Raw genomic sequence first — 28,000 nt, forward strand, 5'->3', positions numbered from 1 at the left:
TAAAATCCACTAAGAAACTAAGTTCCTGTAGCTGGCTGTATACCATGTATCACAAAAAAATTTATTTCAAATCCTTTATAAAAGGTATATAATAAAATACCCAAACGGGCTATACCACAAATACATTACACAACGTTTTCTGAATGTAAATTCCATGATCAGTGTAACGAAGTATACATGCTATAAGCCACTAAGATATATGGGTGAAAACCTGTTAAATATTGTTAATTTATAGTTATGTTACATTATATATTATTACAAATTAGGATGTTCAAGTTACCGTTAGAATTGGTAACATGGCGACGTATGGCTCTACATAGGTTACATGGTCCTGAGACAAAGTGTCTTCGAGGACCTGTTGATAACAACTGACAGGTTGAGTATGTCCTATACTTAGTTACACTGATGATGGAATTTACATTCCGAAAACGTTCTGTAATGTAATTGTGATATAGCCCGTTTGGGTATTTTATTATATACCTTTTATAAAGGATTTGAATACAATTTTTTGTTCAAATTTAATGTCATCTGCTGCAGCATATTTTGACCAAAAAATTAGTGGAAAATGGACATCCGGTGAAAGAAAATTAAAATGTTAGGCAAAATCGAACAATAATACCCATTCGCAGGTTAATAATGAATTTAAGAACTCTAAGTCGTGTAGTTCAAGGAGTTTGTGAATCATTTTCTCAAGAAGAAAAAATAAACTTTGATTATTTGACGTACTCTATTATTCCTTTTATTTACCTATAACATATAACAATATTGTCTTGTAGTTTTATTATCACAAAGCGTTGAACTGTGAATAAACTTCTTCTTTATGAAAAGCATGAACCTAAAACTTATTCGTGATGGATAAAAGTGAAAGATGGCGCAAATATTATAGCCCAGACAATATATGTTTGACAGCGACAGTATTAAAGGACTTTCCAAATCAATGCAATGCCATTAGTTAATTAACTTGTAGTAGTGATCATTAATAAAATAGCATTTTATTAATAAAGAATAGAATTGCATACTTAACATCTGATTAAAGGATTTGTAAAATATTATACAGTAGTAAAGTTTGAGGTCCGCCAGAAACTCAAATACTTTTATTCCTGACATTATATAATATAAAATACTGTATAAAAATCTATCAGGATCTAAAATCTTTTTGTAGACCATTTTTTATCAGCCTGTGATAAAATTTTGAGCAAAATAGATCGTGAATCAAATTTGTAATAGATTTCAACAAACAATAACGAACCTGTTAAAAAACAGTCCACGCCTCTGAAATAAAAAGACTATTTAAAAAAGTCTAAAGAGCAATGGAGCTTACTGTAAATAAGTATCCTATTATGAGATCGGAGTCGTCTGGCAGATCAAGCGAATGAAATCGCAAAATTTCGGTTTTCGACCAAATGCAGTCCACGTAAACCTCCACTACGCTTTGGTCCCGAATACTGAAAAAGAGAAAAGGGAATTATGTTTGTTTTACAAATGAAAAAACGGTACGGATATGCTCTGAATGAAATATGAAGCTAGTGAAACGGTTTTTAATGATGATGTTTTTAAAACATCTGTTCCAAAACAAGAAACAAAAACGTTTGCTTATCTGTTTTTAATTGTATTCGTTAAAAGTTATTTATCACTATTTTTAGGTTAACCAACTCTACTATCGAAATTTAAATATTTTATATTAGCTATATCTATTTGTATTGTAGGTAATATGGCCATGTACAGTAATATGGCCATCCAACAAATTTCTTACTATTTTTATGTTTAAACGGTAGAACTTTTGATATTAGCATAGTAATACACATTTAGTGCCGAAATTGTTAAACAGATGGTGCCACATTCTCTATACGTCAGAACCATACACCATTGTTGTGAAAACTCGTCATTGCAGAAGTTGGTTATTAATTTCGTAATTTTTAAAAAAATCTTAACTGAATCTAATAGGTAAGTTTTTAATATATTAATTGTACTTACATGTTTCGTATACCTTCAAAATCATGTACATGTTCTTATTTTATTATATAAATTTTGATTTAATACATTTTTTCTTAGACAAAATATCAAAATACAGTGTTGAGTAATATGGCCAGGTAAAAAGTAGGGTTATATGGCCATGGCCATATTTATCTTACGTGGCCATATTTATCTTACGTGGCCATATTACTCTACAATGCATATTTTGTTTGCTGTATTGATATTATTTCTTTTATTACAGAAATAAAAAATGCCCCAGTATCAGCGCAGGAGCCTACGAGGCAACTGGACGGAAGAAAATTTGTCAGCAGCTTTAAGAGCGGTGGAAAATGGGACCGCAGTTAACACAGCTAGTCGTACATATCACATCCCAAGGCGGACACTTCGACGATATTTAGAAGAGGGAAAACAAGTAAAGTCTTGTCTAGGGCGAAAGACTATACTTACAAATGCCTAAGAAGCAGAATTAGTTCAACGTATTATCCGTCTTTCGCAAATTGGATATCCAGTTACTGCAAGGGTACTTTGTAAGTGTGTATATCGGTTTACAAAACTCAATAATATCCCAAATCCTTTTCAAGAAAGCAAAGGACTAGCTGGTCGTTATTGGCTACGTGGTTTTATGAAGCGCAATCCTCAAATTAGACCTAGGAAAGCACAAAACTTAAATCCGGCTAAGGCACAAAAGCTTAATAAATTTATTGTAAAAGATCATTTTACTAAGCTGGAAGGTATTTTAAGAGAAATGGACATACTTGATAAGCCCGAACGGATATATAATGTAGACGAGAAAGGTTGCAGGTTAACACTTCACCACCAGCGGAAAGTTTTGGCGCAAAAAGGGGCTAGAAGAGTACATGTTGTTGCAAACGAACATGGAGAAAGTGTTACCATTGTTTCTTGTGGTAATGCTCTCGGTACAGCAATCCCTCCAATGGTACTTTTTAAGGGTAAACGTAGTAAGCCAGAATGGGTTGACTTACTACCTCCAGGTGCTGTTGTTCAAATGACTGCAAAAGGTAGCATGAATATTGAAACGTTTTCAGTTTGGCTTCAACACTTTTTAAAATTTAAGGTTGCTGGTCCATATATTATCATATTTAATGGTGCAAGATGCCATTTGGATCACACTATTGTAGAAACTGCCGAAAGATACGAAATTATTCTATACTGTTTACCTAGTAATACTACTCACGAGCTCCAACCAATGGACAAAGCTGTATTTAGAGCCTTTGAATATTACTGGAAACAGGAAACTGGAAACTATGAAATATTATTCTATTCATAGCGATCGTGTTATTACCAAACAGAGATTTGGGGCAATTTTTTCTACAGTTTGGGACAAAACAATAACACCTTCTAATATAAAATCGGGGTTTTGTTCAACGGGAATTCATCCATTCAACCCAGAAGCTATCCCAGAAATAGCGTTTGCCCCTAGTACTATCACATACCAACATCAGGAAGATAAAGAGAATGTCACATTATCAAAAACTAACGCTTGTAATAAAGCAGATGATTTATCCATGCCATCAACTTCAGGCATTCAACAAAAATATTACCGTTGTCATTCTACTTTGGGATTACAACCAAAAAATAACTCAAAAGAAGTATGTCTGGTCATTGATAGTAGCAACTCTTGTCGTCCCTCTACTTCGGATTTTCAACCGAAGAATCGCCCGGAAAAACCATTTCTAGACACTGATAGTAGCAACTCTGACTTTAATCCTTTAGTTTGAATGATTCTAGCAGTGATGAAGTTATTGATTCAGAAGACGATCACAGTGATTTCTCAAACATCAAAAATACTTCATTCACAATTATGCTCGAAACACCTGAAAATGCAGCAATAAAAAACGATAACAAAAAGCCTAGAAAACCAGCTATCAACAGTCGAGCCCAAGTTGTTACTAAAGATTTATTCGGTAGATGTATTGGAAAAAGTGATTCAGAAAATATTGAAGCCAATACGCATACTACATATGGTAAAAGAGTCTCGTCAATGCTACGAAAATTACCCAATCCAAAAAACAAATTTAAGACCTTGCCTGCTAAGAAAAAGGGAACAAATAAACAAGAATCTTGGTTCTGCAAATTATGCAAGGAAGACAGGATGGTAGATATGAGACTGTGTAGCGTATGTAGCACTTATATCCACGAAGAGTGCATGGGTCTCACAGCTAAAGACAAAATTGATACGTTCTTATGCCCTGATTGTGAAAAATAAGACAATATTAAGTTTCTGTACTGTATTTGCTTAACATGTAATAAAACTGTTAAAAAATCTGAAACTATTTTATTCTGTTTTGTGTTAAGCTTCATAATTAGATATAAAAATTTACTTTCTGTAGAGTGGCCATATTAGCGACACCATGTTGGTAATATGGCCAATAGCAGTATTTTTTTAATTAAGTCATAAATATCATATTTTTATCAATTTTTGAAAAATTATACAATAAGTATATATTTAGATAACCCATGTAACTGTAATAACAGTTACTTTTTAAAAAAATTATATTTGGCCACAAATACGGACAAAAGTTCTTAAGGTGGCCATATTACCTGCACATACCTTATATTTTTACTTGCATATATTTTCATTTACATTTTGACCTGAAATTGTTTAAAGAATATCAACAAGTAACAAAAACCAAAGAGAAAATATCAATCAGAACTAGCCAATTAAAAAACAATATCAAGAAAACAGTAATGTAACTATGATATATAATTTTTTAATGTTTATATTTTGAAAAGTAAGTTGCTGTCTGGATAATGTATATTGCTTATAAATCGTAGAGATCCACCTTCGTCGTATCCCAATTTGTTATAAAATAGAGTAAAATTTTTTTTTTTTTTTTTTTTTTTTTTTTTTTTTTTTTTTTTTTAGCCCTTTTTTCTATCCGAATTGTCGAATAAAGGCCTCTCCCATTTCTCGCCATTCATCCCTGTTGTGTGCTAGGCGTTTCCACATTGGTCCTGCGACTCTTTTGATATCGTCGCTCCAGCGCATTTGAGGTCTTCCTCTTGGTCTCTTCGCATCGTACGGTCGCCAGTTTCCGACTTCTTTGTTCCATCTACCATCTTCGAGACGTTCGTTGTTGAAAATAGAGTAAAATAGCCACTAGTAAATTATTGTATTACAGGGAATATTAAAAAATATAGTTATGAATTATTGTATGTAATCGATGTGTAAAATTTGCATACTAATAACGATGAAAGGTCGATGTTTCACCCCAATTTCACGAATAGAGGTTTCTTGCACTCTTCCTTTTGGCTGATCGAATCCAATCTTTAATCTGTGATTTCACCCTTTCCTTTCAAACTAGAGCGACTAGAATGTAGGCAAATATATTTAAATTAGGCGCTAGCAGAACTTAGGCACTTGGTTAGAATAAAAACACGTTAATTTTGATAGATTTGAATTTATAATCGTATTAAATCTGCCTAAGCGTGTATTCTTAAAATATTAAAAAAATTAGTTTACACGGTGTTTTCATTTTTTGTCACTTTAACCGAAAACAAAAATCATCAGCACACACGGTGGAATGTTATCTGAGAGAACTCTCACAAAAACTCACAAATTGTCTTGTCAAATGGTATTTGTGTCGGAAATAATTTTCTTGAACTGAGCACGTGCAGCTCTTAAGGAACTTAGTCCAAATAAACGATTCAATTGTCGATATATTCCATATTGGCTTCGAGCTAAATGAAGGGAACAATATTATCTAATTAATGCTTTATTGGAATGTTCTTCCTCTATCCCAAATGGATTTTCGTCGATAGTATCAAACTAGAAAAAACAAATCTGGGAATAATTGGAGAAATTCTAACTTAAATGTGTGAAAACTGAAAGAAAATTTAAACAAAAATCTACATCAAAAATACCCTCCTATACGCCTGGGTACCCATTTTATATTTATATCTTCTTCAAGTGTAATGTTTTACTGGAACCAATTGCATAGTCTCCATTTTGTCTACTGGCATTTCCCATATCGTATCCAAAATTGTCTAGTTTTCTTTTCTTGATAGTATTAACAATTTCGGTTCGTTTATGCATTGGACACAATACATACTCGTTAGTTTTTCTAGCAGTGCACGAAATTTTTTAGCATTGTTTTGTATGCTCAAATTTCGAAGTCTTTCAATATTTTACGCATTTCATTTATCAAGGTCCACGTTTCAATATCATACAAAAGAATCCTCAAATATAGTATGTGAATAATCGCACTTATAGTGAAATCCGCATATCATGTATAGTTAATATTGTTTTCAGAAATTTCAGAAAGACCTGTCTCTCCTGCTTAATTCTACATCTGACTTATGGAGCGTTATCCCAGTCTTCATTTAAAAAGCAGCTAATGTATTTATAAGTTTTAACTCTCTCGAAAGTATTGTTTTTTACTGTAATTTTATCTTGATTACCATTAGACTCGCGATTCTTGCTCACTATCATCAATTTTTTATTTTTAGCATTTAGTTTGAGGCCAAATTTGGAGCTTTTGATTTTCACCGTCTTCTTCTTCTATCTTCTTATTAGATAATTCTGCCTGCTTCTAGTTTCTTAAATTGTTACTTCATGTTAAATTGTTTCCATTCTTTCCGTGGTTGGTCTAACCTTCTTCTACCCAACGGCGATTTGTGTTTTGCTATTTTTACTACCTTATTCACTATCATATGGCTTATATGACTGGTCCCCTTTCGTTTCCCATTCAGTATCCACATATTTTTAAGGAAAATGCAATAATATAAAGAGATAAAATAGTTAAAGAGAATGCTTAACCGTAGTACACAAAAATTATTGAGATTCATCATTACTATCACTAGAATAAGTAATATCTAATTTAGTATCCTGAACATGGAAATTGCCAAGGTATTTACTATCTAGATCCTTAAGATTATATACCAATCAAAACAAAACTTTATTTTTAATACATGAAATAAATTTGGGAGCTAATTTAGCAGAAAAATAACCCACAACTTTTAAATAAATAAATCCGTAAACTAATTTTTCGAAACCAAATTAAATCTTAACTGTCTTTTTCCTTTTAAAAAAATGTTAAGATTTTTTCGCCACCAGACTTTTTCACTTAAATGAAATCTTACATCACGTCTACGTGAATTGTAGCGTTTTGTGTTTGTAGACTAACAGTGACGTATCCTCTTCTAAACTTAGTTAAAGATGGGAGAAATAGTTTTCAAAGGTTTGGGATAAAACAAACGAAGGAACCATCAACATTAATGTTTCTAGCAAATGCTAGAAATGAAGTTTAGCTAGACGAATAGCTAGAGCTATTTTAAAAATCTCCTTGTTCCAATCTTTATAATAATCTTGAATTAAAGACTTGATTGCAGTAACAATGATCTTATTATCTCGTTTAATAAAATTAATCTGCGGAAAATGTTTAGTATTGTACCAAATTATTTGTACATTGTATTTTTTTCATTAAAGTTTTAAAAAATTTGGAAACTTATTGTTTTCATTATCAACTGCAAAGAGAGTGTGGTATACCAAAAACTAAGAAAACTTGATTTTCAATAAATTTGAAAATAGAATTAGCCATCATAAGGTGTTTTTTTATCATATTTTCATATTTAATAATTTCAAATAAAATAAATTTTTCTTTCTTTATTTAACTTCATCAACTTACATTTTATTAATATTATTTACATATATTTTGTCAATATTACATTTACATATATTAAGTAATTGTTTTTTGATTGACTTGTTTAGTAAAATTTTTTAATTGAAACTGATTCATAGAATCTTTTTCATTCACAGTTCCAAATGCTATGAACCTTGGACTGTGGAAATTGAATCAATCTTCACCTGTTGGCTGGCTAACCAGTCACAACGTAGATTTTATAATATATGATATTTTGGATTGACCTCGGTTGCTTTGTTCATTGGTTTTCTCAACCAATCACTGGGGGGAAAATGGTGATCTTAACCACCATTTCCTTTCATTTTTTTACTTTTTAATGACAAGTTGTCACCCAAATTTATCATATTCTTTAAATGTACCGCACTATTACACTAGAGGTTGGTATTTCGCCTTGCTGTTCTGTCATATTTTGACCTCAAGGCCACTGTCTTTTCACGTTATTGGCGTGGGTGTTACACCTGTTAAATTCATTTACCTGCGGCACCTAGTAAGCTAAAGACTGGTAACCATTTTACTTTTAAATATTATTTTTCAATCTTAATCTATTCAATAATGTTACCTAAAGTCAAAATTAAATTTAACTGATAATATACTGTTGGAAGTGCATCTTATGATCTTTCTAGTTCTCTACATATCAATTTTAATGTTTTTTACTTAAGTTTTTTACAAAAATTTTTTATATTATTATTATTATCATATGTTCTTTTGCTTTGGCTAAGTTTGTTAATTTATAAACTGTACCTAGTTTCAATTAATTGTTTATACAACTTGATCCCAAATGTCCATTGTCGTAAGCTTTTTCACACATTTAATATCATTGACTGCTACATGTCTTTTTAAGGTAACACACATGTAATAACTTTTCTATGGATGTTTGGTTTTTCATATTGTTCTTTTTAGATGAACTAATGATGCTTTCAGAGTAGAAAGCGAAACGTCTTCATTAAATAGATGAAGTAGCCACCTTCTTTGTCTTTTATTTCTCCACTTTGACCGAAAAACCCACCACTCTTCGAGTGTTCCTTAATTAATTATATATATATATATATATATATATATATATATATATATATATATATATACACCGTCTTTTAGGCCTATCAATTCTTGTACCTTTTTGTGAATACTAAAACTGTAATATTTTTGTTGTATCTTCTCGATTTATTCGCGATTATTCTACTCGATTTAGTAGATAATGTAGAATCACAGGCTCTTAATATTAAAAGAGGAGTACGACAGGGATGCCTCTTATCACCCCTGCTTTTCAACGTTTACTCCGAAAGAATTTTCAGAAAAGCACTTTCTGAAAAACAAGAAGGAATACTTGTGAACGGTGAAGTCATCAATAATTTGCAATATGCGGACGATACGGTACTCCTAGCTTCTAGTCAAGAAGATCTGCAAACACTACTTGATAGTGTCGTTGAGAGTTGTAGGTAGGCAGGTCTGGATCTAAACATACGGAAAACCAAAATACTCGTAATAACTAAACAACGGCATATAAAACCGTCTGTAAAAACAAAATCGTTTACCTTGGACAGCAATTAAATTGTAACGCAGAAAGTCACGGCGAAATTATATCTAGGATAGAGCAGGCTAGAGCGACTTTTAGAAGGATGTCCAAGGAGTTATGTAACAGAGATCTAAAATTGGCACTGAGGATCCGACTACTTCGCTGCTACATGTTATCGGTCTTATTTTATGGTGTCGAGACCTGGACTGTGAATAAAATCGATTTAAATCGCCTTCAGGCTTTCGAAATGTGGTGGTATAGAAGAATTTTAAAAGTTTCCTGGGTGGAGAAGATTCGAAACTCCACAATACTAGAACGTCTCAGCAAGACTACTGAGATCCTAAAAAGCATCAAGCAGAGAAAGCTGGAGTATTTCGGACATGAAATGAGAGGTCTCAAATATAGGTTGCTACAAAATATCATGCAAGGAAAAATAGCAGGCAATCGCAGTCCAGGACGAAGAAGATCTTATGGTTGAAGAACTTGCGAGATTGGTATGGTGTTGATACAAGCATGCTATTTAGGGTGGCAGTCAATAAAATTAAGATAGTTATGATGGTAACGAACGTTCTGAAAGGACAGGGTACATGAAGAAGAAGATTTATTCGCACTTTGTTTTATAAACAAATCTTTCGCAATTCGTATTTTATTACGAATTTGATGTTTTTCTTTGGTTTATGGATTTCATCATTGGTCCATCCATATTCATTTTTAACATCATTTAATTAAAGAATTAATAATAATGTCTTATAATTTATTGTATCGATCTAAAAATAATATACTAAAATCTCTTGAGGTCAGTCTCGATTTTTCTGGAGCATTACACTTTAATCAAAGAGTGCCTGTAAAGTTAGGAAAGCGAACAAACTAAAATATTTAAGTAACAATAGTTACAAACGATTCTTTTAAACACAGCTCGCATTGTTGTGTTTTATGTGTTCTTTAAATGAAACTTTCCTTAAATAAACAATAATAACAAATGAATTTTGATTGCTGTTTCGAATTTATTAAAAACGTAGTTTACTGTAGACATAATATTTTTGTTATAGTAAGGTTTAGGTTTTATAATTGTATTTTTTTTCTTACATACATATTTTTGTTTATAGTGTTAGTAGGTGTGCAATTGACACTCAAGGAATGATCGGCCAATTTGCATGCCCTTCAAAGATAGAATAAATGTGGAAACAAGATACAGAATAGATAAATTGATGTGACGAAGTGTAATGAATTAAGAAAATTGCACTAACTAATGTTAGTGTAATTATCAACATATAGTGTGTTGGGAAATATCAACATACCCTTGCTGAAGTATATACTGCTGTCAGAGTTGTCTTAAGTAATTTCTGAAAATGAAAAAAAAATAGGTAGGGAGAAGTAGGCGGTGTGGGACACTTATTGAATAATATATTTTTTTAAATTATTTATTTGCTCCTCGTGAAATAATAATGCTAGAATATGTTAGACAGCTCTTTGGCCTACTTAATTTAAAAAAAAATGGCTGATATAAGTAGTTTTTAAAGTGAAGTATAATGGATAGTGTGAGGAGCTGCAAATGTCCCATACCACCCATACCACTGGGAGGAGTGGGACACTACTAGGGAGGTCCGGGACAGGATGTAATAAATGTTTTTTTTTCAACACAATAGAAACTTTTCTTTATTGTACATTGTATTTTGACAATTTAACCGGAAATACAAACAATGATTTTACTCGCTCTGTACCTCCAGATGATATTGGTGCTGGCAATTTAAGTAATATATCCTGTTTCTCAATAACGCTATTGTCCCTTACATTCGAAAAATAAAATTTCCAGATTCCTCCTTTTTTACGCATTAATTGAACTTCAACTTCAAATGAATCACACTTCAATACTCTCCCAACATAATTAACAACAGACTTTTTAGTACAAAATTTAACAAGTACAAATTTTCTTCATCATTTCTTCCATTTTATCCTCCATATAACGCAGAGATATTTCTAGATCATCATTTGTATCTTGATATGGAATTTGTACTTCCTCGGACGAAGACTCAGAATCTTTACAAACTTTCTTCTTATTAGATAGATTGCGAATGGCTACAGATAATTTACCAGACTTTTTCCTTTCTCTCTCGAGAGCTAATCTTTCGGCCTTTGTTTTCTCTGGTGTACTAGTTAAAATGCAACTTCTGCCTCTCTTCCTTTCTCTTCGAGCTTCTTTGCGTTGTGCAGCTTTAGGAAACGGTCGGATTTGGTCAGGTGCAATCAGGATTTTAATTGGCATTATAAGTTCTTAAGTGCCGTTAGAGTCTTCAGAAGTTGATGGTTGTTCAAAAGATGTAGAAGGATCTTTTGATGAATGATGTGAACTGGCTGTATGTTCAATTTCAGGATATTCTTGTTCTGCTGAGGAAGAAGTACCATTAGTTTGTGCAGATGGAAAAGGCCGGTCATTTACTGAAGACATTAGAAATTCTGCTTCGATGAATGGCTCACTGTTGAAAGAGTAGATGCCAGTCTTTCGAAAACCAGCAATAATGTTCTTCTATCTGCAGCAACGCGAAAAAGCTGCATGGATTTTGTGTTGAAGCAGGTTCTGAGGTTATTTAACCAAGATGTTCTTCTTCTTCCTGGACCTAGCTTTCCATATGTTTTTTCTTGTAAGATAGCTTGTAGGAGAGCATATCTGGGTTCATTTCGCACAACGTTAGTAAAATGCCTTTTTCAGTTTAATGCAAGGCTTCGATTTGCAATATTCTTTCACATAACAACTTGAAGATTAAAGGAGACAAAATATAGCTTTTCCTTACTCCACGCTTAATTTTCATATATGTAGGGCCGGCAGACTAAAGCACTTAAGTCAAAAAGTGTAGATTTTCAGAAATTGAATAAAACTATATAAAAAAATTATTCAATATTTCTTAAAACCGTTTATTGTATTTTATGAGAGTGTGAATGACATATTTACTAGTGGCTAAGTATGACTCTATAAAAAGTGTGGAAAATTGTTTTTCCTGACTTATGTTAAAAAGAACACTGGCATATATGACTTATGTCTAACAGTACAGCTATGTATTTTAATTTGTTACAACACAATATTTTCATAATATTATTTATCCTCACTATCTAAAATATCAGGATACATATTAGCTACATTTTCATTACTAGGCAAATCTATATAAAATTTATGGAAAACAATTGGTATTAATGTTAGTAGAGAAATTAAGTCATCTTTTTTTCTTTAGATATAGGTAAAGGTAATAGTGATATAAATGGGATGTCATTAGGTATAAAGGATGAACTCCGTCTCAAATTTATCTTGTAAAATTCTGATTCCAATTGTAAGGTGTCTTTGTAAGAAACAATTCCGAATTCCATGTCATAGCGGAGCCACCTTTTGTCCAACCATTTAAACTGCTTTCCATCTACATATTTATTTCTTAATACCAAAGGGCCTTTTAGTAACGATGCAAACTCCAAAAAGTCAGTATTCTGCATTTCCACAACTTGAAATTTGGTACTGCTGGAATAAGTTGTATCCAGTCATAAGGATGATATATTTGGATTTCTGTTTTCTTTTTCTTTTTTTCTATTATCTCATGATCTGTATCAACTTCTAAATGGCTATGTCCGGGAACCATAAACTTATGGTCGATTCTCTCTAACTGTAACTTATGTACAGCGCACGTAAATATAGAACTCACGTGAGAATTTCTATTCTGACCTCCACAGGTATCAGAGTAAAAAATTACACTTCTTGTGTTATTAGGTAGGTTTGTTTGAAGATGTTCAAAAAGACAAGATGCTATTTGATTCGCTCCTCGAGCATCTGTTTTTATTTCTGGAGGTTGATAATGTGAATCTTATATGGAATCATTACTTGAAAAATGCTCCTCGAGCATCTGTTTTTATTTCTGGAGGTTGATAATGTGAATCTTATATGGAATCATTACTTGAAAAATCCAAATCTGATGCAATAAACTTGTTCCCATGAAGGCCTGATGATGTTGAAGGTTGATTTTCGATCAAATCACTACTTGCTGGTTGCTGATTTCGATGACCTGAAAATAAAACATCAATAAAAACCAATGTAGGAACAAATATATTTTTAAAAAAACTCCTCAAATTGCCCACTATTTATTTAAAAAATGTTTTACTCTTACCTTCAACAGCAGCCTGAATGCCTGACGATGTTGAAGGTTCATTCTCGATCAAATCACTGCTTGTTGGTTGGTGATTTCGGTTACCTGAAAAATAAGATATCAATAAATACCAACGTAGGAACAAAAATATTCATACGAAAACTCTTCAAATTGCCTACAATTCATTTAAAAAATGTTTAACACTTACCTTCAACAATAGCTTTTTGATTTAACACCAAATTTACCAGTTTTTTCCCTCTATCTCTTTGCAATGAAATATCCTTAAGTATCACCGCTCTTTAAGAATCGTAGAATAAAAATAACTGAATTTATATAATTTAAACTCGCACTAATTAATATTATTTACATTACTTTTCCTTCGTAGACTAAACATGTTTTAAGTAGGTACCTACCTAAAGGTAAATATCTGTATATCCTTACAGTATATCGTTATAACATAACGATAACGTCAAGCAGTTGAGGTACCTAATAACTTAAGTCATGCCTATAAATCTGCAAAACTGAATATTATATCAGTTGTACTTCTTCACATAAGTCAACTTATGTTCTTTATAATGTATAAAGATTTATAGGAATTGAAAGGTTGAAAAAGTACGCTACTTAAAATCAATGTGAAATAAACGTCTATGACTTATGTGCTTAAATCAGTCGGTGGAGAAAAAAATATATGGACATATATGCATGTTAAAAAAGGAAAAATCGATTTTTTTGTCTTATGTGCTTTAGTTTGCCGGCCCTAGATATTAAGACGGTGTATTCACCTTTAACTCTGAGCTTTACGGTCTAATTCGAGTAAAAGTTTCTAATTATTTTTAGATCTACTTTTAGATCTTGGTTATTATTTTCTGCTTATTTTAATATTTGTATCATCTTTATCGTGATGTACTCGATCAAACGCTTTATCGATATCAACCAACTTCGTATACATCGCAATTGACATTTCTGCATCTCTAGAATAAGACTTGTAGTGGGAACAAAGCCTCTTTCTTACCAACGGCATTTATGAACTCAAACTAGTTGGGAGAAATTTGACTTTCACACAGTTTGTAAATTCTCTTATGGATTATCTTTAGGAAAAATTTTAGAAGATGACTTACGAGGCATACCGTACGGTATTCTTTGCATTTTTTAGCTTCTGATTTTTTTTGAAGTAAAATAAACTCAGATTTTAGCTATTCCGTCGGTATTTCTTCAGATTTGTATATGTTGAGTATCTTTGTGATTATTGCTATCGTTGTCCATTAGTTTGGGTAGTTCTGCTTGTATATTATCGGAGCCTGCTACTTTGCCATTCTTTAGCTCTATTATTGCAGAATAAACTTCCTTGGTCCGTCATTTACCTCTTCTTCTAGCTCAAAAGTGTTTCTATAGGTATTCTTTCGACGTTCTTATTTTACTCGGTTTGTTTAAAATGATGTGTACGTTCTGACTATCGTCCTTTGACTGTAGAGTCTTACTTTTTTCGCATCTTTCAATTGCCCCTTTTTCCTTCGCTTCTCTGATTTTTCTTCTTATTGTTATATTTATTGTTTTATATCTGTCTGGTTCATTTTTGGCTTTTCTTCTTTCGTCCATTAGTGTCAGGATTTCATCTGTCATCCACGATTTTGTCTTGATTAATTTATTGATTTCTAAGTGTTTATCCTTTTCAATTTAAACTATTTCTGTAATCTGTCTATTTGCAGTTACTTGCTCGTTTAACGAGGCTTGGACTATCATTTTCGTATTATTAAGTTTTTTTATTATAAGTATTATTAAGATTTTCTTTTTTGCACTCTTTTGAGTTTGACTTTGTCTACCAGTGGAACGTGGCCTATCTCCAAGTCTGCTCCAGGATAAGTCTTGATAGATAGTAAAGCTGTTTCGGAACCTTTTATTTACTTAAATTTAATCTATTTGATTTCTAATGATTCTCCCGGGATTTCTACGTGTACAGCTTTCGAGGCGGTAATTAGAAGAATGTGTTGGTGACAACTGGTTCTAAGTCTTCTGCAAATTTTTCTAGGAGGTTACCTCTCTCGTTTCTGACTGCAAGTCCATAGGCCCCGACGTAATGTGTCTTATCTGCAACTCCAAGCTTTATTTGCTTATTGCTATTATTGCTTAACTAAACAATAAAAAGAAGATCTAATTTTAAATATGGAAAGCATAAAAAGTGACATACAACAAATGAAATGGATATTTGCATAAATATGCAAGAAAAGATTAAAATAAGACGAGTTACTTGGTTTGTTATCTGCAAATATTGGAATTGATATCTGCAGAACGAAGGAAAAGAGATCGACCACGCCAAAGTGGAAGAGATGAAGTTAATGAAGCTGTGACGGCATGAATCTTGGTATAGAATAATGTCTTAAATAGAAAAGAATTTTGATTGTCATTTTTTTTTTCGTAAAAATTTAGAATTTGAGTCATTTAGAAATATAAAACCATAATCTTTATTTTTTCTTCATTCTAAATTCTAAACAAATACCTTAAAATTAAATGAAAATAGGGACTAAACCATCATTATAACATAAGGAGAAAACGTGAATTTTATTAATTATTGTTTTAGGACATGATATATTGTGCCAACAATAATTTTGTCTCAACGCAAATTATCAATTTTATCCAAATAAACCTAAAATAATAAAATTTAGTATTTTACTTCGTGTATACATTGTCATTTTAAATGCAATTAATGTTAACATGTCAAATATACTATCAAATCACAAGTTCTTGTGTACTGTTCTGTAGGGATATGTGTGGCCGGCGGACAAAAGCAGACAAATGCAGTCCAAATTTGAGTTTTTTCAGGAAGTGATAAAAACTATTTTAAAATTAAACGCATGAGTAAATGCAGCTTTTATTAATTAAAATTATGTATATAGGATACAATGACATGTATTACAATACAAATTAACAACAACATGGATGTTAAAAATTTTGAATTTTGATTGACTTGTCCAGTTAGGTACGTCTTTCTTTATTGACTTATCGTATAAGGTACAAATGAAGTGTAAATTTTAAAATAAAAAAAAAACATAAATATTATATTAATATAATTACGAAATGCAATTTTAAAAGAACAAAAGCATAAAGTTTTAATTAATGTATATCTTCATCGCCACTTACAAGATTGGGGTGAGTATTTTGAGTTGTAGCATTCCTTGTAGCAAGCCTTGATAAAAACTGTGAAATAAACTACGAACTAGAGGCAGTAGCGAGATAATGTCTACTTTTTCTCTCTAGAAATATTGACTGGTTGATTAGTTATAATAGTTGACCCCCTCTTCTGTTGAAATTAGTACCCTTAAATGGGTCTTTCGTATATCGAAGCCATCTTTTGTCCAGCCCACGGAATTGATAATGATAACCATAAGTGTCTTTATTTCTTCGTGCCATGCAACCTTTAAGTAAAGATGAGAAATCAAAGAAGTCTGAAGTACGAACCTAAACCTCAATATTCATCAGAACCCATTTTTAACTCGTTTGCAATAAAGCAATTTTTACATTTCATTCGACATGAGCTTAATACTTTAACTTCGCGTGAACGTATTGGTTTTCCTTGTAAGATAAGCTTTTCCTAAATTTCGTTGTAATTTCTGCTCAGCTTTGCGTTTCCTTGTTTTTTGTTTTTCTATAGAAGTTGGTTTTATCTCAGACGCTGTTTCCTGTGTACTTTTCATTTGCAATGTTTGGATAGTAGTGGATAAGAACGTGAGAATTGAAATGTAATAATATTAACGAAAACATTGTTAGTGATAAGAAACGTGAGAAACGCAATGTAATCAATGCCCAAATTACAAATTAAATGAATCATTTACATAATATCCTTTTTTCATAACTCCGTCAGTCTTTTCGCTTGCTAGCAATTTCACTGATAACTGTACCTAATCAGTTAAGTCAAATGTTTGGTTAGGTATACCCAATCTAAACCAGATAAAAGGACTTTATTGGTTAAATTTATCTCTAAAATGGATAAAACTGTGAGTATGAAAAAAATCACTATTTGATAGGAAACCACAGGTATAACATTTGACTTATCTTTTTTATTCCAGCGGTAGATAATTTTTTTTAGGTGATTTTAATAAAAACAAAAATTTTCTCAAAATTTTACTTGTCTGCTCATGTCCGCCGGCCACACATATAAAATACTGTTGTAAAAAATAAACTTTCAACAAGAGTAAAAACACTGATGCATTGTATAAAATCGATAAAATCACTTTTCACATTACTCCCTTCTCAGACTTCTTGGAGACTAAAAGCAAAGAATTTTCATCGTGCATTGGGTTCAGTGGTAGTGAAGAGTATTCTGAGAAATTCTCTTTTATGTTTATCCCTTTTAAGAGAAGCTCATTACTTGTTCTGCCATTAAAAGCGTCGACATATAAATCCATCCCACACTAATGCGTATTTGTTCTGGATCCTTTCAATCCCAAACGACCGAGAACAAAACAACCGCCATTATAAAAATGCAAAAAAAAACAAAAAAGGGATAAAGTCTGATACAAAAACACGAGAAAGATACATTGATATCGTTTGTAGTGTATTTGACGACTCGTGATATGTAGGCCTTTATTTTTCCGTACACTTTCAAAAAATATTTGATATTTTAAAATGGGGTCGCATACATATTTGTGATGCTTGTAATTTATATTTATTTATATTTTATTTGTTTTGTGTAAATACTTAATCTTAAAAATTAAAAATCTTAATTTTAAATATAAATACGCATGGGATACACCCAATAACTTAATCTACTATTATTAAGTCTCTTTCAAATAGGTTTACGACTTAATCAATGTCCTAAAACCTTTAGCACATTAAGGCATATTTTCTAATGTTGGTATGTCGTTTTGATACAGAGAAGCAAGGTACACCAGGGTTAAATAACAGGTCCATCGAGTGTGAGCAGAAAACTTATATATAATAGGTATGTGGAGTATCTTAGAAATTGTATAATAATAAAAGATGTGGAATAATCCATCGAATTGACTGCAGTATGACTATTGTATAACAGACCTTATTATTAATCTGATACTTGGATATTGCGTATTCAGATGAACTAAAAATGAAGATATATTTTGATACAGATCAGATACTAAAAGTAGAATCAGCATGTCAGATAGTCCAGGAAGATAAGATTTCAAACCTGAATACTTAGAGGCTTTAATAAGTTTGTAACATAATAGTTAATATTATTATTCATATAACTATTTAGATTTCTCTTTCAGTTGAACACTCAGTAGTCATAAAGGGAATGATTCTGTACAAAATAGTGGAAAAAGATTCTAAGGCACATATAGAGACTAAATTCACCAATCTACAGTTTAGACCGATACTGCTGTCTTAAAGCGGTATAGCCACAATTAAGTTGCTAAAAAGTATAATCCAGAAGTGCAGTCACATGAGGGTATCTTAGACTCGCAGAAGATAATGTCATTCCTTATACCGAAATTTTTTTAACTTATCTTTCTGATAGTCTGATCAACATAATACACGAGATTATGACACAAGATTATCACTTAGTGACACAGAATGATGACCTTGATACTAAAAAATGAAGAAGTCTACAAATGCCCTACGGTAGGACTGACCCTCTTAGTGGATCCTACACCAGCAGAGGCTCTAAAGAAAGTTGTTTATATAGTTAATAACAAAGTTGATCAGGTAAGAACGTTACCACAAAAAGTCCACTCTGATCAGCCTAGGTCAAGTTCTGAATCTACAATTAGAGCTAATAGAAAGGTCACTAAAAAGGACCAAATAATAAAGAGACTTACAAATATTACTTGGGATCATAGAAAGATCCCAATAATCCATAAAATTGATCTCATACAACCCATTAAGTTTCTGCAACTGATTACATACCATTCAAAAGTTGATCCAGGTTGATAGTAGGAACTTCAGCAAAAACTTGAACGATATTGGACTTATTTAAGAGCCGTGGGCTTACAAAGGACTTATTAAGGAACTCATGTATTTACAAACCCATGACACACTAAGAGCATCTCTCTTTAGTTTAAACTTAATCAAATTTACTTATGTGGCAATGTTCATCAAAGAAGATCTTGCAACAGCGGAATAGAAAGTTCCCACCGAAATAAGTAAAATGCATATTATAATAGCCTTTGTTTACCTTACCGGTGAAGAAAATAAACTCCACAAGGAAACTAAGTTCCTGTAGTTGGCTGTATACCATGTATCACAAAAAATTTGTTAAAATAAAAAAAAATAAAAGGTATATAAATTAAAAAACCCAATCGGTCTATGTCATAAAGACAAAACGTTTTCGGAAACAATGTTCCATCATCAGTGTCTAGGTGTACTGGTGTCCAGGTGTTTGAGCCACTAAATATCTGGGTAAAAACCCGTTAAAAGTTATAGGTTACAATTTGGTTTACATTATTTAGTCTTATCCTAACATCCTAATGTATAAGACTAAATAATGTAAACCAAATTGTAACCTATAACTTTTAACGGGTTTTACCCAGATATTTAGTAGCTCAAAACATGTACTCCTAGACACTGATGATGGAACATGGTTTCCGAAAACGTTTTGTCTTCATGACATAGTCCGATTGGGTTTTTTAATTTATATACCTTTTATAAAGAATTTTAACAATTTTTTTTTTGAAGAAGATAAACTTCTGCCAGAGGAAGTGAAAAATTTTATCAGCCGGTGCAATAAAAAACATTACTGGATGTGATGCAAATTGCCACAGCACTGTATGGGACAGCACCGATATAAACAAATAATATGAGTATGTATTAGAATATTTGTCTTCTTATAAAATAGATATTATTAACAAATGTAATAAACTCACATTTCTCACTGCGACTAGATAGGATATCCCCTAACTAGTTGCTTTACTACAAATATAATACAGAACTGGTACGGCTCTGATGAGACTTCAATGTCGGATCACAGAATCCTGTGTTTCGAGGTAAAGTTAGAGCGTGAACAAGTCCAGCCCTGTCGTATACTGAAAAATATTGCTTGGTGTTCATTTAAGAACAAATTAAGGTCAGATGTCTTCTAGTTCTTTGGCTTTTTCTCATTATGAGTTCGTCGTTTTTGTCCCTCACAGGACTCCATTCTCCCAGTCATCTTCTTTGAGGTATCTATCTATCATAACATTTCCTATGTAAGTTTCCCATCTTGCACCAGGTCTTCCTCTCCGCCTTGTTCCCGGCGGATCCCCGGCAGTTGTTGCGAGAAATAAATGAAGATGAGCGTAGATTAAATTTTAGTGAGGTAATGATTAACAAAATTGAACCTGATCAGAACTTTGTTAAACAGACATGTTTTGCCGACGAAGTAATATTTACACTGTGTGTGAGTATCAATACAGTAAAAGTTCTGTTAACGGAAACTTCTCCACAACGGAAACCACTGCTAAACGGACAGGTTTTAGGTCACCGAACATTTCATCTGTAGGACAATAGGAAGACAATTCCGAACAACGGACCCTCTTTACAATCCTGACAAAATTTGCGTTCAGTTTTTCTAAGAAATTATTGTAATTTCACCTGCCAAAGACGGACAGTCGGGTAAAGAAAAACCCATTTTAAAATTTATTCATCCTTTGTACATATTTTCAATTTAGTTGCGATATTCTGATCGAAAGGTAACAATTTCTTCGACTACAAAAAAGTTTTTTAAGTTTGGAAGAAAAAATATCGGTGATAAAAGCATATAAAAAATAATTACAGTATTCGAGTTTTGGCCGAAATGTTTCAAATAAGAAAACCTCATGTTAGTACCATTTTAAAGAAAAAGACCGATTTAAAAAAGTGATATAATGAAACTGGAAATGTTTAAGAAAAAAAGAGAATTAAAACTAAAGGTGTTGCCATCGATTCTATAGTATCCGATTGGTTTTGCAAAGTGAAAAATAAGAACATTCCATTATCTGGACCGATAATAAAACCTGAAGATATTTATAACTCTGACGATACTGGTATGTACCATCGAGCTTTACTAAGTAAAACTTTCACATTTTGTAACGAAAAGTGCACTGGGGTAAATCTGCTATATGGGGAAAAACAAAAATCTTTGGTGATTGGTAAAAGTAAAAATCCTCGATGTTTTTAAAAATTTTTATCTTGATAAACTCCAAGCCGACTGGTACTACAACAAGAAGGCCTGGATGACCAGTGATATCATGACAAAATTGTTTGACAAAAGGTATTAATTGGGGTGAGGTAAATATACACTCGATAAGGTCCGACACAACCGTCTTATACAGTTACTTAAAGATAAACACATTGACAAAAAAGACTTAAGAATAATAACTCATCTCTACTTTAACCAAACAGCTAAAGTCAGAGTAGGCAAAGAACTTTCGGAGAAAGTAGAGATAAAAAGAGGCGTAAGGCAAGTTTGCATACTCTATCCCTTATTGTTCAATCTATATTCGGAAGAAACAATTAAAAAATCACTCGAAAATGTAACAATTGGAATAAAAGTCAACGGCAGACCCATCAACAACATCAGATATGCCGATGATACTATATTAATTGCAGAGAATATACAAGATCTACAGACACTTTTAGATAATGTAGTAAATGCTAGTGAGGAAAGCGGATTAACGCTTAATGCTAATAAAACAAAATTTATGACAATTTCCAAAAGACAACAACAAGATATTTTAAACATAAGAGGTGTTCCAATAGAAACAGTAAAAAAATACAGATATCTTGGTACAATTATTAATGAAAATAACGAGTATACAGAAGAACTAAAAATGAGAATTGGACAAGCTAGAGCAACATTTTATAAGATGAGAAAAGTATTATGCAGTAAAGACCTTAGTTTGTAACTCAAAATAAGAATATTACGTTCATATGTGTTTTCGGTGCTGCTGTATGGGCTGCTGTAAGCGATCGACTTGAAGCATTCGAGATGTGGACCTACCGAAGAATATTAAAAATAAGGTGCGTAGACAAAATAACAAATTTTGAGGTTCTCAGAAAGATGACAAAGGAAATGGAAATCATGAATACGATTAAGATAAGAAAGTTACAATATCTCGGCCACGTTATGAGAGGGGATAAATATGTGTTGCTACAAACCATAATGCAGGGAAAAATACAGGGAAAACGAAGTATTGGAAGAAGACGCATCTCCTAGCTGAACAATCTGAGAAAGTGGTATAATTGCAGTTCCATCAACTTGTTCAGAGCTGCAATCTCAAAAGTGAAAATAGCTGTGATGATTACCAACCTCCTTAGAGGGGACGGTACCTAAAGAGAAAGAAGAAAATACACACTGGATACATCATAACCATACTCAAAGACCACAGAAACTAAGTGTATGATCGAGTATAGTGGATACCTAGTTAATTGGATCTTTTTTATAGAAGAAAATTTAACAAGCAATAATTATGATATGCTACTTAGAAATGAAGATGTACCTGTCCTGAAAAACTAGTTTGTAGCCAATTTTAATATTTAAAATAAAAATGTTAAAAGTAAATGTTCGTCATTATTTAAATCGTTTTCACAATAACTATTCCATCATCAGTGCTGGGTCTACTTTGTCTATCTGGATTTACATGTTTGAAGCTTTTAAATATGTGGGCAAAAACCGTTTAAATGTAGTTAGCTTAACTTTGAATTACATTTTTGATATTTAAAGGGATATGACTTCATTGGAGTCCTGAGGACTAGAAGTCCTTAGACGAAGTGTCTGTGAGAATTTGTTAATAGCAACTAGTAACTAGCAACTAAATCAGTTGCTATCACCAAGTCCTCACAGACACTTCGTCTCAGGACTAGCAATCTCCAGTGGAGTCTTACGTTGCCATGTGATCAATTTCTTTTATTACTGAAACATCATAATATTGTTCTGAAGCTATTTTTTTGTGGCATTTTAAATTAATTACTAATTAAATGGGAATAAGCCACAATTAAAGGTTAAAATACGTTTATTGACGTTTCAATTTCCACTTCGGAAATCGTTCTCAAAATACAAACATTAGTAAATTAAACAATTTTTTTTTATATAATAATAATTTATATTAAATATTATATTCAAAAAAAAAAAAACAAATTTGTTTAATTTACTAATGTTTGTATTTTTGGAACGATTTCCGAAGTGGAAATTGAAACGTCAATAAACGTATTTTAACCTTTAATTGTGGCTTATTCCCATTTAAATAGTAATTAAATTAAACATAATAATTTTTAAATATTAAAGATGTAATTTAAAGTTAATCGAACTACATTTAAAGGGTTTTTACCTACATATTTAGTGGCTCCAAACATGTAAATCTAGATAGCACTGATGATGGAACAGTTATTCCGAAAACGTTCTATGATGTAGCCTGATAGGGTGTTTTAATATATTTCTGTTACAAAGGAATTTTTTAAAATAAAATTTTTAGAAATAATTATTTTATATAATTTAAAGTTTATTTTATAGCAATTTTAAATACCTTACGGAAAAAAAACTCACCCAACTATTGTGAGATTATTGAGGGATGATAAATGTAAATATATTTATTTTATATCTATTAAGCAGCTTTTCTGAACAACTTTTAGTCTGTTGTTTAAACAAAATAGTTTAGAATTGTACTTTTAAATTTTTTTATGTAGGTAATATCTTAGAATATCGTGAATAATCATTTTGAATATATTTTGATAAATATTTTGTCATGGTTTTAACAGTGTAGTTAAAAAATATCTAGTTCTAACAGAGTGGTATTTTTTTTCTATTGTTGTATGACTAACCTTAAAGCGAGCTGGTGCCAATGACCGTCGTCGAGAGGCGCAGGAATCCTGACGACGTCGGTACCGTTCAGCGACGAAGCGTGGATGAGTTTCAACTCTCCAGATTCTCCCGATTGTACAGACTCCAGCGACGCCGCCGCCAGTGACGTCAGCTCCAAGGATAAATAAGTGTCCTGTCGGCTGCGGCTACGCAGGCTGAAAATCGTGCCGAGGGAGCACTACACAAAAAAAGAATTTTGATTAGAATACTAGCAAATACAAGCGGTTGAGATCTGTTAACAGAATTGGGTAAAAAATTGTTTCGGCGATTTTATTTTGCTTTTAAATCAAATTAAATATTTCGAAAAAATCACATGAAAGCCTGCATAAATTATAAATAATCGTGTATAAAGACTATAGATTATATAATGATCTATAAAGACTATTGAAATATATAGTGAATAAATAATAAATATATATTGAAAAATTCATGTTTTCGTTGCACTAAGTGATCAGGGATATAAGATTTTACATTGTACCTATATGCATTACAAGCACGTTTAAAGAAAAGACTACCTATAATAATTAACACTGGGATATAAATGTAGAGAATTCTTTAGTGAATGCTTAGGAAATTTTAATACCACTTTTATATTTACCATTACCACTTATATACTCAAAAGGGTCCCAGGACGAAGAAGAATATCCTGGCTTGCCAACCTGAGAGCATGGTACAGAAAGACCTCAACACAGCTTTTCCATATAGCAATCAACAAAGTCATCATAGCCATAATGATCGCCAACGTTCGGAACGGACAGGCACCCTAAGAAGGAGAATACTCAAAACATGAAAACGTAAAAGACGATGTATGCCTTTTGTTTAGCGAAAAATAAAAAAATGAAGATAGCAATTTTAGGTCTCATTTAAACCAAAAGTGAATATTAAACGTAAATATAGGCCATATGATAGTTTGTGGAAATATAAAAGGATGAAGAAAATACTGTCAATAAAAAAGGGCTTTAATGTTTACCTTATTTGTTAACTAATATGCAGTACCCACTTATTGGACTCTTATAACATTAGGCTGGTAAAATAACTTTCCTTGGATAATAAACTGGAGCAAACGGTACATTTTCCCTCTCATCACATGACCAAGATATTCCAACTTTCTTCTCTTGATGGTGATCAACAGCTCCCGGTATAGCCTTATAAACAATGTGTTCTAGGAAAGGCCAGAGGGAAGAAGGTCTGTAGGGCGGCCTAAAAAAAGGTGGAAAGATGCAGTCAAAAAAGATCTAGAGAAAATGGAAGTGCGACAATGGGAATTACTGGCACAGGACCGAGAAACATGGCAGGCAATAGTAAACGCGGCAAAGACTCACGAAGAGTTGTAGCGCCATTGATGATGATGATGACATTTCGAAGGCCTCTTGTTTATCGGTATTGTTCTTGTTTAAAGTCCAAGTCTCTACTTTGTACAGCAGTATCGAAAAGATGTAGCATCTAACCAATCTCATTTTCAGGTTTAACTTGATGACATGGCATCTATAAATGCTTTTAATTAAGAGTTGGTAATTATAGTAGACAAAGGCAGAGTATAGTAGACGACAAAGTTCATATAAGTAGTTTATCAGTTGGGATGATAAAATACTTGAAATGTACCAGCAGTTTTTATTACAGATCATAAATATTTCGCAAACGGTTATGTGATTTGCAATAAAACATGCTGTACAAAATACGTGCAAAAGTGATAAAAGAGGCAAGCACGAACCTGTTAACAAAACAAGTTCAGACCATTATCAATAAAATACACGATTTTATTAAGCATTTTCCAGCTGTATCATCCCACTATTATCGAAATCGAAGTAGAAGAAAATACTTACCACAGGAAAAGCGAAGTGTCAGTTTCTTATACTGGATACCTATATAGGATTTTAATTAAACATGAGGAGTTAAATGGAAGAAGCAAGAAAGATTGTGTTTTATTCAAAGTTTTTAGGAACGTTTTTAACAAAGACTTTAACCTTAAGTTCTACTTACCTAAATAATATAGGTAAGTGTTTCTTGTGTGAGGTACGAAAAGATAAAGAATTTTAAAAAAGCACTACGTCGAAAGATGCAATCGACTAACATTTAAAAGAAAATGAAGAAAGCAAAGAATTATTTTTAGAAGATCAAAAGAAGGTTAAAGAAGTCTCAGATTCAGATTGATCCAGTTTTAATGTACAGCAAGTATTGAATACTACCCATGATGATAACATGTTACTGTACTATCCTAAAAATTATTCCTTTTAAAAAGAAATCATATACGAAACGCCATCGCAAGATGGATACTGGAAAAGAAACTTGGGGTTTAGATTACAATGATCAATTTCGCCCCAGTATACATTTTTCGGATTCGCATTGCAAAATGCGAAATTTATGAATTAATACACAAGCAAAATAAAATAATAATACGTAGAGACAATAATACAAACAGCAATTTCAAAGAAGATCATGAATCAAGGTTCCGAACTAATGCCAGAAATAAAGGTGAATGAGATTCGACAAGCGTTAAGAAAAATGAAAAATAACAAATTTCCAGGCGATGATGGAATTGTAATAGAAGCTATCGTAAATGGAGAAGATATGCTATTAAATCAATTAAGAAAACTGTTAATTCTATGTTTGCAGCAAATAGAAGTGCCCAAAGAATGGAACAATGCTATAACCATCCTTTTACATAAAAAAAAGATAGAACGAACCTAGAAAATTATAGACCTGTTAGCCTGTTGAACCACATATACAAGCTCGTTACTAGGTAAGTGATATCAAGATTGAAGAAAAAATTAGATTGCTACCAACCTAGAGAGCAGGCAGGATTCCTATCAAATTATGGTACCAACAATCACCTCCATACAATAAAGACACTCATTGAAAAATCTATAGAATACAACAAACCTCTTGTCCTCACTTTCATAGATTTTCATAAAGCGTTCGACACGATCGAAATAGACAGCCTTACAGAAACAATGAATGACAGCAGGATTGACCATAGATGTAGTGAACTTATTTACAATATTTACAAAAATGCCACTATGACTGTTAAGATACACGATAAAACCCTACCAATGAAAATAAATGTGGGATAAGGCAAGGAACATTAGAGACATTAGAGTATGCCTTTAAGATGGTCACTTGGGACCACAGAGAAGTAACAATAGACGGCGAAAAGCTTATCACAGCTAATTTAGGAGAAACCACAGATATGTTAAATGAATTGGTTTTTGCATGTTCGAAGGTGCACCTCAGTATGAACTTGACCAAAACTAAGTTTATGAAAAATATGGTCCCCAATAACAATTTAATTATTTAAGACGAAGTGGTAGAATTGGTGGAAAAATATACGTATTTGGGTCATTAAATAAGAATCAACAGGAATAATCAAACATGCAAAATCCAACGACGAATTACTTTAGCGTAGGCAGCATTTGGAAAACTTCGAGACACACTTAGAGCCAACATACCAATTAGCCTCAGAAGAAAAGCATTTGACGAATGCGTATTACCGGTCATGACCTATGGGGCGGAAACTATGACTCTAACCAACACTATGGCTTCGAAATTGGGAGTGCAGAGACGAATGGAACGGACTAAGTTAGGACTAAATAAGAAACGAAGATCTGTGAAGAAAAACGAGTATTGCTGATGTTGTGGAGTGCATAGCGGAACTGAAATGGGCAGGCCATATACCGAGAATACATGACTTACGATGAACGAGCAAAATTAAACAGTGGAGACAAAGAGCAAACAAACGTAGTAGAGGAAGACCACCTACACGTTGGGCTGGCGTAATCAGGCGTATCACCAAAAATTGAGGGCACTAAAAACAAAGAGCACAAAATCGCAAAGAATGATATATTTTTCAGAATGCTTACATTTTTTAAAAAATATTTATAACGTGGGGTGAACATGATCGGCCGGCATTACGTATTATGCTATTGTCATTCACTTAAAAAGGGGTAATCAT

General features: G+C 32.4%; 1 protein-coding gene across 3 annotated transcripts in view; it reads right to left on the bottom strand.

Annotated features, from left to right (window-relative positions):
- LOC140436163 (uncharacterized) overlaps nucleotides 1-28,000 on the bottom strand; it is a 297,575-nt gene that overhangs the window by 24,249 nt on the left and 245,326 nt on the right. For 2 of the 3 annotated variants that reach the window (XM_072524870.1, XM_072524871.1), the window contains exons 6-7: nucleotides 24,012-24,229; nucleotides 1,322-1,445 (exon numbers count right to left, since the gene is read on the bottom strand). In XM_072524870.1, coding sequence (XP_072380971.1) covers nucleotides 1,322-1,445; nucleotides 24,012-24,229 — 342 coding nt within the window. The remainder of the gene's footprint in view (nucleotides 1-1,321; nucleotides 1,446-24,011; nucleotides 24,230-28,000) is intronic. The other variant, XM_072524872.1, reaches the window with a different exon arrangement.

The sequence above is a fragment of the Diabrotica undecimpunctata genome, chromosome 3, assembly GCF_040954645.1.
Source record: "Diabrotica undecimpunctata isolate CICGRU chromosome 3, icDiaUnde3, whole genome shotgun sequence".
Lineage (NCBI taxonomy): Eukaryota > Metazoa > Arthropoda > Insecta > Coleoptera > Chrysomelidae > Diabrotica > Diabrotica undecimpunctata.